General features: G+C 35.3%; 1 protein-coding gene across 1 annotated transcript in view; it reads left to right on the top strand.

Annotated features, from left to right (window-relative positions):
* Positions 1-13,292, top strand: part of CAPZA2 (capping actin protein of muscle Z-line subunit alpha 2) — a 55,176-nt gene that overhangs the window by 11,674 nt on the left and 30,210 nt on the right. The window contains exon 2 of the mRNA XM_047095324.1: positions 12,316-12,379. Within this exon, the coding sequence (XP_046951280.1) occupies positions 12,316-12,379 (64 nt within the window). The remainder of the gene's footprint in view (positions 1-12,315; positions 12,380-13,292) is intronic.

Here is a 13,292-nt window from a genome sequence, read left to right on the forward strand (position 1 = left end):
CCTTTAAGAGAGCAATTTTATTAGAGCCCTGCAGCAGGGAGCAGGTAGAGAAAAGCCAGATTACCCAAGTCTAAAAGGTGTGTATATGCTTTCCTTCTTCCAGAAATGGCCTTTCGTTCATGTCTTGCATTGTAAGCAATCCTTCGGTAACCAGACCAAAAACTTCCCTCATGACTTTTGTATCCTGGCCTATGCTCCCTTAGAAATTTGTATATACCTTTGTTATAACATTTACCAATTTTTTAAATAGATTTACCCGATTTTCTTAATTCCTTTGTTCTTCAAGGGCAGGCCTTGTGTCTTACTAATCTTTGTAATTCCAGTGGAGTGCCTGGCATACATTAGATCATTGGTTTTCAACTCTAGCTGCACATTAGAATCAATTGGAGAGTTTATAAACAAACTTGGATGCACAAGCTTCACTTACAGGTGAGGCCTCGAGCCTTTGTACCCTTGTAAAACAAACAATGATTTTGAATGTGCCATGGGGTTGAATGTCACTGTATTAGATGCTCCATAAATGTTAACTAAAGAAAGGTAAGAAGTGGCAACAATAAGTATAAACTATTTTTGAAAAAATATGATAGTGAAACAAAAGAGAAAAGGATAGGCATTACTACTTCATTTTTTCCTACTATTTAATTTAGGAATACTTTATGTTTTTTAAGATAGAAAAAATTTAGGAATGTTCATGGACTAAGGGGGATGATTCAGAGGAGATAAAGAAATTGAAAATTTAAGATAAGTAATAGTTTATACATAACTTCTTTTTCAGTTAATGATAATGCCTACTTTGGACTCATGGGTTTTTTAGTATTTTATTTTATTTTATTTTATTTTTATTTTTATTTTTATTTTATTTTATTTTAAGGTTTATTTATTTATTTTGAGAGAGAAAGAGGGAGAAAGAATCCCAAGCAGGCTCCATGCTGTCCGCGCAGGGCCTGATACGGGGCTCGAACTCATGAACTGTGAGATCATCACCTGAGCCAAAACCAAGAGTCAGACGCTTAACTGACTGAGCCACCCAGGCACCCCATTTTGTAAATAAATGGTAAACACATGTTTAAAGAAAAATTGCTTTTAACTCAGTAGATGATCTAGTTTTAGACTGATAGGGACTCACTCAAAATGATAGTTATAAAGGAAAAAATTATTGAGGAAAACTTGTCAAATTATCACTTTTAAGTATATTCAAAAAAAGGTTAGCTATAACACAGCCTACAATAGTGATCACTTCATCATAAACTATTTATTTATTTTTTTTTTTAATTTTTTTTTTCAACGTTTATTTATTTTTGGGACAGAGAGAGACAGAGCATGAACGGGGGAGGGGCAGAGAGAGAGGGAGACACAGAATCGGAAGCAGGCTCCAGGCTCTGAGCCATCAGCCCAGAGCCTGATGCGGGGCTCGAACCCACGGACCGCGAGATCGTGACCTGGCTGATGTCGGACGCTTAACCGACTGCGCCACCCAGGCGCCCCATAGTAATTTTAAAAGAATAGCAAGGAGTAGGTTAGGGTGAACTGGTCTGAAGTATCTTTGAGACATTTTAATGAAGATTTCTAGTAAATAAGTTATACTTAGAAAAATGCATCTTGATCTTGATGAACGAGTTGGATGTATAGATCTGAGAGCTGTTGTTGTGTGGTGATAAGGGAAGTATTGGACATAGGTGAGATTGCCCAGAGTTTTCTTTTGTTCCCAGCCTGTCTTCAGAACCATCATAGAAAAGTGATGCTGTTCTGGGAGGTAGCTCTGCGAAAAGCCTTGGAGTGTATTTCAAAACTTCGTTCACATCCCAATTCTGGACCTCTGTTTTCTTTCATAAATTAAAAGTAGTAACAGCAGTCTCAGAGAGTAATTGTAGATATCATTTTATTTTACCTAACAAAGGTAGGAGTTTCAACAGGTTAAGAAATAATGGTATATTTCATCCCCATGATTTCCCTGTAAAAAATGGAAGTTTAGAGGGGCACCTGGGTGGCTCAATTGGTTAGTTTGTCTCTTGGTTTTAGGTTCAGGTCATGATCTCACAGTTCGTTAAATTGAGCCCCACGTCAAGCCCCTTTGTCCGTGTCCAGCTCTGTGCTGACAGCAGGAAGCCTGCTTGGGATTTCCCTCTCTCTCTCCCTCTCTCTGCCCCTCCTCCCCTCAAAATAAATAAACTTTTTAAAAAGTGGGAGTTTATAGAAGTTAAAAAAAAAAAAAACTTGTGTACAGATCATTTGTCTTAGATAAAAGTCTAGATCTTTCACATTCCCACCATGCAGCTAGGAAACCAGCTTTTTTTCCTGGTTTTTGGGATGAGCAGAGTCAAATAGGGAAAGAATGATTTCCAAGTGAGGAGAAAGGATGTCAGTGTGTGGAAGTGAATGCATTACAAAGAACACAGAAATGCCTGGGCATATGCCACCTTTGTATCACTGTAGGGCACAAAGAAACTAACATGTAACATGAAAATGTCTGTGTTCCAGGGCTATTTTTAAGAAAACTAGAGCTATATCAAGGTGCCTGAGTGGCTCATTTGGTTAAGCGTCTGACTTCGACTCAGGTCATGATCTCGCAGTTCATGAGTTTGAGCCCAGCATCAGGCTCTCTGCTTTGGATCCTCTGTCCCCCTCTCTCTGCCCCTCCGCTGTTTGCACACACACACACTCTCTCTCTCAAAAAATGAATAATAATTTTAAAAACCTAGAGTTTATACTAATACAAGTATACTTATTGTCTACTGTTACTGTGAATAATAGCTAATATTACTTATTTACCCAAGTTTACATAGCTAATGAGTAGTGGAGATGAAAATCCAGCCTGGTTAGTCTGGCTCCAGAGAGATACACTATACAGCTTCTTTATATTAGCGTAAGTTTTTGTGGTTTTCACTGTAATTTATTTGAAAATTAAGTCTCTGTAGAATTGTAGTAGTGATAACTCTTAAAATTTTTGTCTTATTGAAATACTGTATTTCCTGACTGTTCTCAGTAAATGAGAGTTTATTCTTGCTTATACATTTGTTCAGCTATCTACTGAGTGCAGTGTATAGGGCAGAGGCAGCAGGAATCCTGCCTTGAAAGGAGATTGTTTGGTGATTCAACGAATATTTGAGAGCCTGCTATCTGCCAGACACCATTCATTCTAAGCACTCAGATACAGTATTCCCTCTCTGATTTTCTTTTTCTTTTCCCTCTGAATTTTTTTTTTCTTCCAAACGAAATCAGTGCTAAACAGTGAGGGTTTTGGAAGCATAAGAGATGGAAAATTAGCTTTTTTTTTTTTTAAGTAAGTTCAATAGGAGATTTTAATATGATTTTTTGAGAACAAATTCTAACATATTTGCCTGTGAGATGTCAGATACAGCTATAACATTTGTATAGTTTGGTGCAGTGACTTAGAACTGAAGTGTTAAGATTTTGACTTATTTTACCCTGTATTGTTTACTTGGTCTACCCTCTTCCCTAACATGTCCTACTTCAACAATCCTTATCATTTGAGTCTTCCCTGCAAACAGAAGCTAGTTGATGAAATCTATGTAGAGTTCAAATGTAGACATTTCATTACTGTGGAATTTCTTGGAAAGATGACTTCAGTTTATTCAGTATGAGCATTGAGATTACCTGCTTATGAATTGTGCACTGATAAAGGAAATGAGTAAAGACATTATCTGACCATCAATTTAAGCGAGAATGTCCCAGTATTTTTTAAGGAGATGGAGACAGATGCCCTAGGTGGTATAGATTAATGCCAACATATTAGACTCTGTAATTCAGAATGAAAGCCTAAGGTTCTTAACTTTTGTTTCTTTAAAATTTTACCTTTTTTTTTTTTTTTTTTTTTTTACTGTATTTTCTATTAAAAAAGCAAAATGTTAGGGGGCACCTGGCTGGCTTAGTAGGTTGATCATGCAACTCTTGGTCGTGGGGACTTGAGCTCAAACCCCATGTTGGGTGTGGAGCCTACTTCAGATAAAGCAAACAATGTTGGATTTTGTGTACTGTAGCAATAAAAATCAATGTTCAGTGTTTGACTCTTAATTAGAAAGTAAGCAAATAGTATTAATTATCATGGTTACTAAGAGTATTTTTACATGTTTTTTTTTTTTTTTAGATCTTATTTATTTTTTAAGTAATCTCTATACCCAACGTGGGGCTTTAACCCCACAACTCCAAGATCAAGAGTCACATGCTCCATTGACCTAGCCAGCCAGTTGCCCCTAAGTTTTTATTTTAATCACCCGGTGCAGGTCATGACATGTGTGCTCCTTAATCTCCATCACCTGTTTTACACCCCTCCACACTGGTAACCATCAGTTTGTTCTTTATAGTTAAGAGTCTGTTTTTTTGGTTTGTCTCGCACTCTTTTTTTTTTTTTTAATCCCTTTGCTCGTTTGTTTTGTTTCTTAAATTCCACATATGAATGCACTCATGGTATTTGTCTTTCTCTGACTTAACTTATTTCACTTAGTGTGATACTCTCTAGCTCTATCCATGTTGCTGCAAATGGCAAGATTTCATTCTTTTTTATATTCCATTATATATATATGCCACATCTTGTTTATCCATTCATTGTTTGATGGACACTTGGGCTGCTTTCATATCTTGGTTATTGTAAATAATGCTGCTTTAAACACAGGGGTGCACGCATCCCTTTGAATTAATGATTTTGGATTCCTTGGGTAAATACCCAGTAGTGCGATTGCTGGTTCGATTGCTGGTTCATAGGGTACTTCTATTTTTGACTTTTTGAGAAACCTCTGTGCTGCTTTCTTTCCACAGTGGCTGTACCAGTTTGCATTCCCTCCAACACTGCAGGAGAGTTCCTTTTCCTCCATATCCTCATCAATACCTGTTGTTTCTTGTCTTGTTGATTTTAGCTATTCTAACAGGTGTGAAGTAGTATCTCTTTGTAGTTTTGATTTGCATTCCCTGAGGACAAGTAACGATGAGAATCTTTTCATGTGTCTGTTGGCCATCTTTATGTCTGGTTACTAAGTTTTTTGTTTTTTTTTTTTTTTTTAATTTTTTTTTTTTCAACGTTTATTTATTTTTGGGACAGAGAGGGACAGAGCATGAACGGGGGAGGGGCAGAGAGAGAGGGAGACACAGAATCAGAAACAGGCTCCGAGCCATCAGCCCAGAGCCTGACGCGGGGCTCGAACTCACGGACCGCAAGATCGTGACCTGGCTGAAGTCGGACGCTTAGCCGACTGCGCCACCCAGGCGCCCCTCTGGTTACTAAGTTTTAACGTTAACATTTTATACATACATTAAAAAAATAAGATAATACTATCATATGTACAAGAAATTTGAAATTTTTTTAGTTGAGATATAGCTTACCTGCCATAAAATGTACAAGTCTTAAGTGTTCGCTTCAGAAATTTTCAGTTTTTTAAAAAGTTTATTTGTATGTTTTTGAGAGGGAGCGCACACATGCATGTGGGTGATGCAGAGGGCGTGAGAGAGAATAGCAAGGAGGCTCCGTGCTGTCAGCGCAGTGCCTGACATGGTGTTGGATCTCACAAACCATGAGATCATGACAGCCAAAATCAAGAGTGAGACGCTTAACAGACTGAGCCACCCAGGCGCCCCAAATTTTCACAATTTATATGCAACCACCATTCACTTAAAGAACATTTTCCATCACCAAAAAAGTCCACTCATGCTTCTTTCTAATCAATCCCTGCACCCTTTGCCCAACCATGCTTTAACTTTTGTCACTAAAGATTAGTTTTCCCCGATTTTGGATGTCATGAAAATGAAATCACACAGTATGTATTTTTTGTGTGTATCTGGCTTCTTTCCACTTAACTTGATTTTGAGATTTATTCATGGTGTTGCTTGCATTAGTACCCCGGTTTATTTATCCATTTTCCTCTTGATGGGCATTTGGGATTATTATGAATAAGGCTGCTATGAACATTCCGGTCTTTTTGTGGACATATGCATTCATTTCTCTTGTGTAAATACCTTATGAGACTGCTGGGTCACAAGAGAAAACTCTTGAAGGTAAGTCATTTTGATGGGTTATACAACAAGTTTTTTGTCATTTGAAAATCTGTATTAAACAGTTAGAGCCCTCCTCAAACAAAATTTGTGTAGATGTTTAATGAAAATTTGAAGTGAAATTAAATATGTTCAGCCATAGGTGAAACATCAAAAAAGTACCCATTCACCTTGTTTTTATAAGGTCTAAGCTATAACAAATTGTTTTTGAGTCTCCGGAATCATGAGTTGTTTTAAATTATTGTAAACAAACAAAAATGGTGGATAGGGTCATATCTTAATTAGAACTCAGGTTATTAGAATCCTCTAACCCAAATTTGTTTAACTTAATTTTAAGGACACAGTGGCTCATTGTGAATTACAGCAATGTCTAAACAACCATGCTAGAATTTTTATGTATAAAAATGAATTATTCATTACTTCCAGAGACAACCACTGGAACTCTTTAAAAACAAGTTCTTTGTGAGAAGAAATGGGATTTTAATTTAATTTTACATCACTTATGTGATATTTTCTTACTGTTAGCCAGTGTCTTCATAATAACAGGACAGCATCTCTTACTATTGCCTTCTGATATTATTGAATATTCAGAAATTCCTTGAGGAAATTATATTTTTGTAATTACTACCTGAATAATGACTCCTAAATTCATCAGACACATTTCAGAAGTACTTGGAATTTATTAAAGCATGTGACAAGTTTTTCATATCTGTGACTGAAATAAGGGAGTAACCCATATTTTTAAAATATGGTGCATATGTAAGATACTTTCTTCTTCTTTTGTGTTGCTTCACTGGGGAAAAGATGTACATTTTAACAAATAACATTAGGTTGTTTTATTTATCCATATGACAGTGTAATAAAAAAAAAATGGATCTCCATCCCATATCATACACAAAAATCAGTCCCCAGTGGAGTAAAGACCTAAATGCAAAGAGCAAAATTTTAAAGTAAAAATATATATATATGGGAGGAAATCCCCACAACCTCAGACTAGAGGAGAAATTTTTTTTCCCACTTAGTACTTGACTGTTTAGGGCTTTCTCTTATATAACTACAGTGCAGTTATCAAAATCAAGAAATTAAACATTGATACAATACTATTTTCTAATCTACAGACCCTATTTATATTTCACCAGTTGCTGATCCAGGATCCAATCTAAGATCACGTTGAATTTTACTGTAATGTGTCTTTAATTTGGAACAATTTCTCAGCATTATCTGTCTTCTGTGACCTTCACACTTGAAGAGTACAGACTGTTTTGTAGACTGCAGCTCAATTTTCGTTTGTTTCCTCATGATTAGATTCAGCCTATGAATTTTTGGCTGTAAGAGATATTATGTCCTCAGTATATCCTATTAGGAGGCACATGATATCAGTTTTTCCTCTTACCTATAACTGTGATCATTTGGTAAAGGTGGTGTGTGGCAGGTTTCCTCAATGAAAGTATATAATTAAGTATTTGGAAAGATACTTTTCAGACCATGTAAATGTCCTGTTGTCATTTTATCATACTTTTACCCACAAATTTTAGCATCTATTGATTTGGCATGCAACAGTTATTGCAGTGGTCATCCAAGGTGATTTTTATAATTCAGTCATTCCTTCTACATTCATTAGTTGAAATCTGTTGTAATGAGGAGCTTTCCCTTGTTCATTCATTTCTTTGTGTCAGTGTAGACTCACAGATTCCTATTTTATTCTGTGAGTTACTACCCATCACTATCACTACTTAATTTGTTATTTGAATTGTGGAATTTCTTTTAAAGGAAGAAAGAAAGCTCATAAGAAAAACAACGTACAAAAAAATTTTTGACAGTAATACTTTCGTATTATCTTAGACAGTTGATGGGCAGAAGTTATTTTTTTTTTTTTTGCAGGACAAATGTATTCTGACATTTTGGATATTATCTTGAATACACTATTTTCTATATAAGTAACTTTATAGTCATATGTTGTTATCTGCTCTTTTACCAGAAGCACAAAGAATATACTTTCTATGTTATGTTTATCTTTTTGTATACATTTTACACAAAATATTATTTGGATCCAAGAGCAAGAAAAGGAAAAATAGAGCTGTTTGAGCTTTTGGCTCAGGTTAATACATTAAGCTCTACATTAGTAGGGTTAACTTTTTAAAACTATCCTTCTTGGTACAGTTGTTACGAAGTTTGCCTGTCAGATGCCAGTGACTAACACAGATAAGAGTTAATCTTCCATCTAGCCAAACTTTCCTCCCCAAAAAAGCCTCCCGAGTCCCCCACCCCTACCAATCTAGAATTGCAGTTTAGAAATACAATGAAATAACTCTTTATTGAATCCGACTCCAATTTAGAAGGACTTGATTTCAAATCATACATGGAAGAAGATGGTGGGTAATGCAGAAGATTTAGCAGAGGGCCTGGGAATGTATCTAATAATTTAATTTACTGGGCTCTTCCAGGAAAGCTATAATATTCCCAAGGGTAAATAGAGTAAAGCTCCATATGTATTAGAAAACCTTTGAGGAAATATGTTTTTTATTATTTTCAGGAATTCATTCTACTCTTGAGAACTCTTGTATGACCTTTTTTCTTTTCTTGGATTTAGAAGTGGTCTAGAATAGTTTTAAAAATTAAAAAAAATGTCAGCTAAGAAAGATGGATTAAGGACATGTTGAGTCTATAACTGTGCTTAGAAGATACCTTGATGATTGAACAATTTCTTAGAAGACAATTAAGCATTTACTGTGGCGGATGTATTTCCTTTCCTTTATCACCTGAGAAATCCAAAAAATCACATTCTTCTTAGTTGGTGAAATTCACAAAGACCAGATTACAAAACTCCAGGCATAGCTGGTATAACCCAAGTTGTGTTTTGGGTTCTCAGACAGCTCCTATGACCTTCCAACCCTTAATGGTACTTCTTTTAATCCACCATTCACTTTAGGTATTGTGAACAGTCGTTAACTTTTTGGTCACTGTGTACTAAGTGCATACATTTAGTGCAATGACAAAGGCAAATACGTCTGTATGAAAAAAAAATTTAGATCATTTTTGCTTTCTTGGTAAAAACTCTAAGTAGAACTGATTAAAACTCTGAATGGTATATGCCTTTTTTTGAAACAACTTAAAATTTCAAAGCTCAACAACTTAGCAATTAGTAAATATGCTATATGTATACTGCTTGCTATTAGTACTTTAATTTTGCCAGTTTTATAAGTCATTAGGGCTGTGAAAAACAATTACCTCAAAATTCTAAATGTTTTTGAAAAATATTGATAAGTTCATCAGCAAGTTACCACAGTTTTTATTTGTTGCCTTTAGTAATGATTAAGACTTTGTTTTTAATGCTAACAGCTCCTTATCTTAGTGGAGGGGGTGGCGGGTGCAGAGCAGCTATACAATGAAGAAAATTAAGAAGTTAAGACATTTACATAAACATAATAGATTTCAATGTATGTTTAGCATGCACTGCCTGTTTTAAAATTATTTTTTATATTTTGGCTTTTGATTTTAATAGTAATTTTAAACACTTAGAAGAAAATAATTTTGAAAACACAAAACATAGTAGTATTCCATTGTGTAGAAACACCATCTTTTATTTATACATTCACTCATTTGTGGACTTTTGGGTTTTGGTTTTGAGCATTTGTGAGTAGATTTTTGTATGGACATAGGTTTGCATTTCTCACCTGGAAGTGAGATTGTTTTGTGGTGTGTGCTTTATAAGAAATTGCCGAACTGATTTCCAGGCTGCTTGGTAAAATTTCGCATTGCCACAACCATGTATTAGAGTTCTAGTTCTGCATGCTCACCAGTACTTGGTATAAGCAGTCTTTTTTATTTTAGCCATTCTGTTAGGTATGTAGTAGTGTTTCATGATTTCAGTATTCGTTTCCCTAATGACTTAGGATGTTACACATCCTTTTGTGCATTTATTTGTCTTCTGTATATCCTATGCAGTGAAGTGCCCAAGTCTTTTGCTTACTATTTTCTTTCTGTTCAGTTTTGAGAACTTATATTCTGGATACAAGTCCTTTGTCAGATATGTGATTTGCTAATATTTTCTCCGGTTTGTAGCTTGTCTTTTCCTTCTCTTAACAGTGTCTCTAACTGATCAAAAGGTTTAATTTCAGTGGAGTCCACTTTATCAGTCTTTTTTTTTTTAATGGATCATGGTTTCAGTATCATGTCTAAGAATGTTTTGCCTAACCCTAGGTCATGAAGATCTTCTGTTTCTTTTATTTTTTTTTTAATTCCATGTTTTACATTTAGAGCTGTGATCCATTTTGATGTAATTTTTTTATAAGGTGTGAAGTTTAGGTTGATGTTCATGTTTTTGCTCACAGGTATCTAATTATTTAAATACCATTTGTTGAAAACAAATTCTTTCTTGATTGAATTGTCTTTGCACCTTTATCACAGTTGTTTGGCCATACATATAACATATATATATATATATATATGTTTTTGGACTCTTAGTTCAGATCCATTGGTAAGTCTTGAAATCAGGTAGCGTGCATTCTCCAACTTTGTTCCTTTTTCAAAGTTATTTTGGCTGTTCTAGTTCATTTGTCTTTACTACTTTGCATTTACTATTAAGGGTGTGAAATAACATTTTATCCTTTTATTTATTTATTTTTTAATTTTTTTAATGTTTATTTAAAAAAATTTTTTTTTTCAACGTTTATTTATTTTTTTGGGACAGAGAGAGACAGAGCATGAACGGGGGAGGGGCAGAGAGAGAGGGAGACACAGAATCGGAAACAGGCTCCAGGCTCTGAGCCATCAGCCCAGAGCCCGACGCAGGGCTCAAACTCACGGACCGCGAGATCGTGACCTGGCTGAAGTCGGACGCTTAACCGACTGCGCCACCCAGGCGCCCCTTTAATGTTTATTTTTGAGAGAGAAACAGCACAAGCCGGCGTGTGGGGGTGGGGGGGGGTGGGGAGGGCCAGAGGGAGACACAGAATCCAAAGCAGGCTCCAGGCTCTGAGCTGTCAGCACAGAGCCTGCCTGACACAGGGGTCAAACTCACAAACCAGGAGGGATATCATGACCTGAGCTAAAGTCAGATGCTTAACTGACTGAGCCACCCAGGTGCCCCTATCCTCTCATTTCTTAGCCAAAATCTATTTTTAATACCATGTGTATGTGTTTGTGGTTATTTTGGTCATCACAGTGGCTTTTTTTTAATTTTTCTTGCATTTGGAGAGGGGTGTCTTAATACATGGCCAAAATTGGCATTCATTACATTCTTTATGCGTAGAAAAGTAATAATACATAAAACATATCAGTGTTAGAATCAGCTTGTTGATATGTATCAGAAAAATCCTGCTTTGGGGCATTTGGGTGGCTCAGTCCATTAAGCATCCAACTTTGGCTCAGGTCATGATCTCGCAGTTTGTGAGTTTGAGGCCCGCATCAGACTCTGTGCTGACAGCTGGGAGCCTGGAGCCTGCTTCAGATTCTGTCTCCCTCTCTCTGCCCCTCCCCCACTTGTACTGTCTCTCTCTCTCTCTCTCTCTCTCTCTCAAAAAAAAACATTAAAAAGAAGAGAAAAATCCTGATTTGATTTTGATTGGGCCTCCATTGAATCTATAGACTAGTTTGGGAAAAATTGTCATCTTCACATTATTGGGTCTTCCAATCCATGAACATATCTCTCCATTTATTTAGCTCTTCTTTCATTTCTGTCATTAGTATTTTGTGTAGTGTTCAGTACACTAGTCCTGCAGATGTTTTGTTAAATTTACATGTAAATTATTATTGTTTTAGATTCTTCAGGGTTTTTTATTTTAAATAATCATGTTTACTGCAAATACAAAGTTTTGCTTTATTTATGAAATGTCTTCAGTCAGGTCTGTTAAAAACATTTTGAATTTAGACCTTTCTTCCCCTCTTCTTTTATATATTTTTTACTAATTTGTGATTTTACAGAAACATAAATATAGTATATCTATTTTCTTTATTGTACCTAAATGCATCTTATTTCTTCACACATACAACTTTTCTCAATTGATACTTTTTTCCATTTTATTTTAAAAGAAGAATTTGCTTATAAGAAAATGTTTATATGGTAGGTAGCTTTGAATCCTTAAATGCGTTAAATATGTATTTTATCTGCATCTAGCCTGTACATTGTGATTATATTAAATAATTGAAACAGTAACAAAGTTGGTTTGAAGAAGAGTCACTATCTAAAAAAATTTTTTAAGCCATTTTCAGTAGAACTTTGAAATAGTATAATTTTGTGTGTGTGTGTGTGTGTGTTTTGATTATTTTAGCAGAGGCCTATGCCATGGACCATTTATATCTTCATTTCTATTTTAGGTGCGCATAGCAGCAAAATTCATTATTCATGCCCCTCCTGGAGAATTTAATGAGGTGTTTAATGGTGAGTGTTTAATTCATAACACTAAGGCTTGATATATCAAGCACTTTTTTTTTTTTAAGGATAAATTATATAACCAAAATAACAAAACTGGTGTGTGTGGGGTGGGGTATGTAGAAAAATATGTGCTTTCTGAATTACAATGAAAATTTTTGTCAATCTGGATTTCGTAATGGTTAGAATATACTTATGATGTATATGATAATTATGTTTGAGTAAGTTAACCTTAAGAGAGTAATATTAATTTTTTAAAAAGACAAAGTTTTAACTACTTTTTTGAAATTGTGAAATGCAGTTTTGTATTTCTTTTAAAGAAAAACTGGGGCGCCTGGGTGGCTCAGTTGAGCATCTGACTTCTGCTCAGGTCATGATCTTGCAGTTCATGGGTTTGAGCCCTGCATCAGGCTCTGTGCTGGCAGCTCAGAACCTGGAGCCTGCTTCGGATTCTGTGTCTCCCTCTCTCTCTGACCTTCCCCTGCTTGTGCTCTGTCTCTCTTTCTCTCAAAAATAAATAACATCAAAAAAAAAAAAAATTAAAAACCTACTAGAATAATATGAACAGCCAGAACAAACAGAGGAAAAAAGCATCGTTTTACCATGTTCAGAAGATGAGAGCACATGTAAAAACTATTTAATTTATATCTTGTAAATTAGTTCACAGCATGCCCTTCTTTAAACCACAGTGGCAAACATTTTTATGATTATACACCCATAGCAGAAGTTTAAACTGTTAAACAGTCCTGATTACTACTAAAACTGTAACAATAGCTCCTTTTTAACAATAAGAATGACATGGTTGAAAAAGTCACCAGGAAAATGGCCTGTAGTGATCTTACAAAACTTTTCTTAAGCAATTTTAAGAATAAGTTACCGTATCTATTTAAATATATTTGGACTTCACTGTCTTAAATTAAAC

The sequence above is a fragment of the Lynx rufus genome, unplaced genomic scaffold (genome assembly GCF_022079265.1).
Source record: "Lynx rufus isolate CCGP_SWC_20201006 ecotype Redwood Valley unplaced genomic scaffold, mLynRuf1.p SCAF_4, whole genome shotgun sequence".
Lineage (NCBI taxonomy): Eukaryota > Metazoa > Chordata > Mammalia > Carnivora > Felidae > Lynx > Lynx rufus.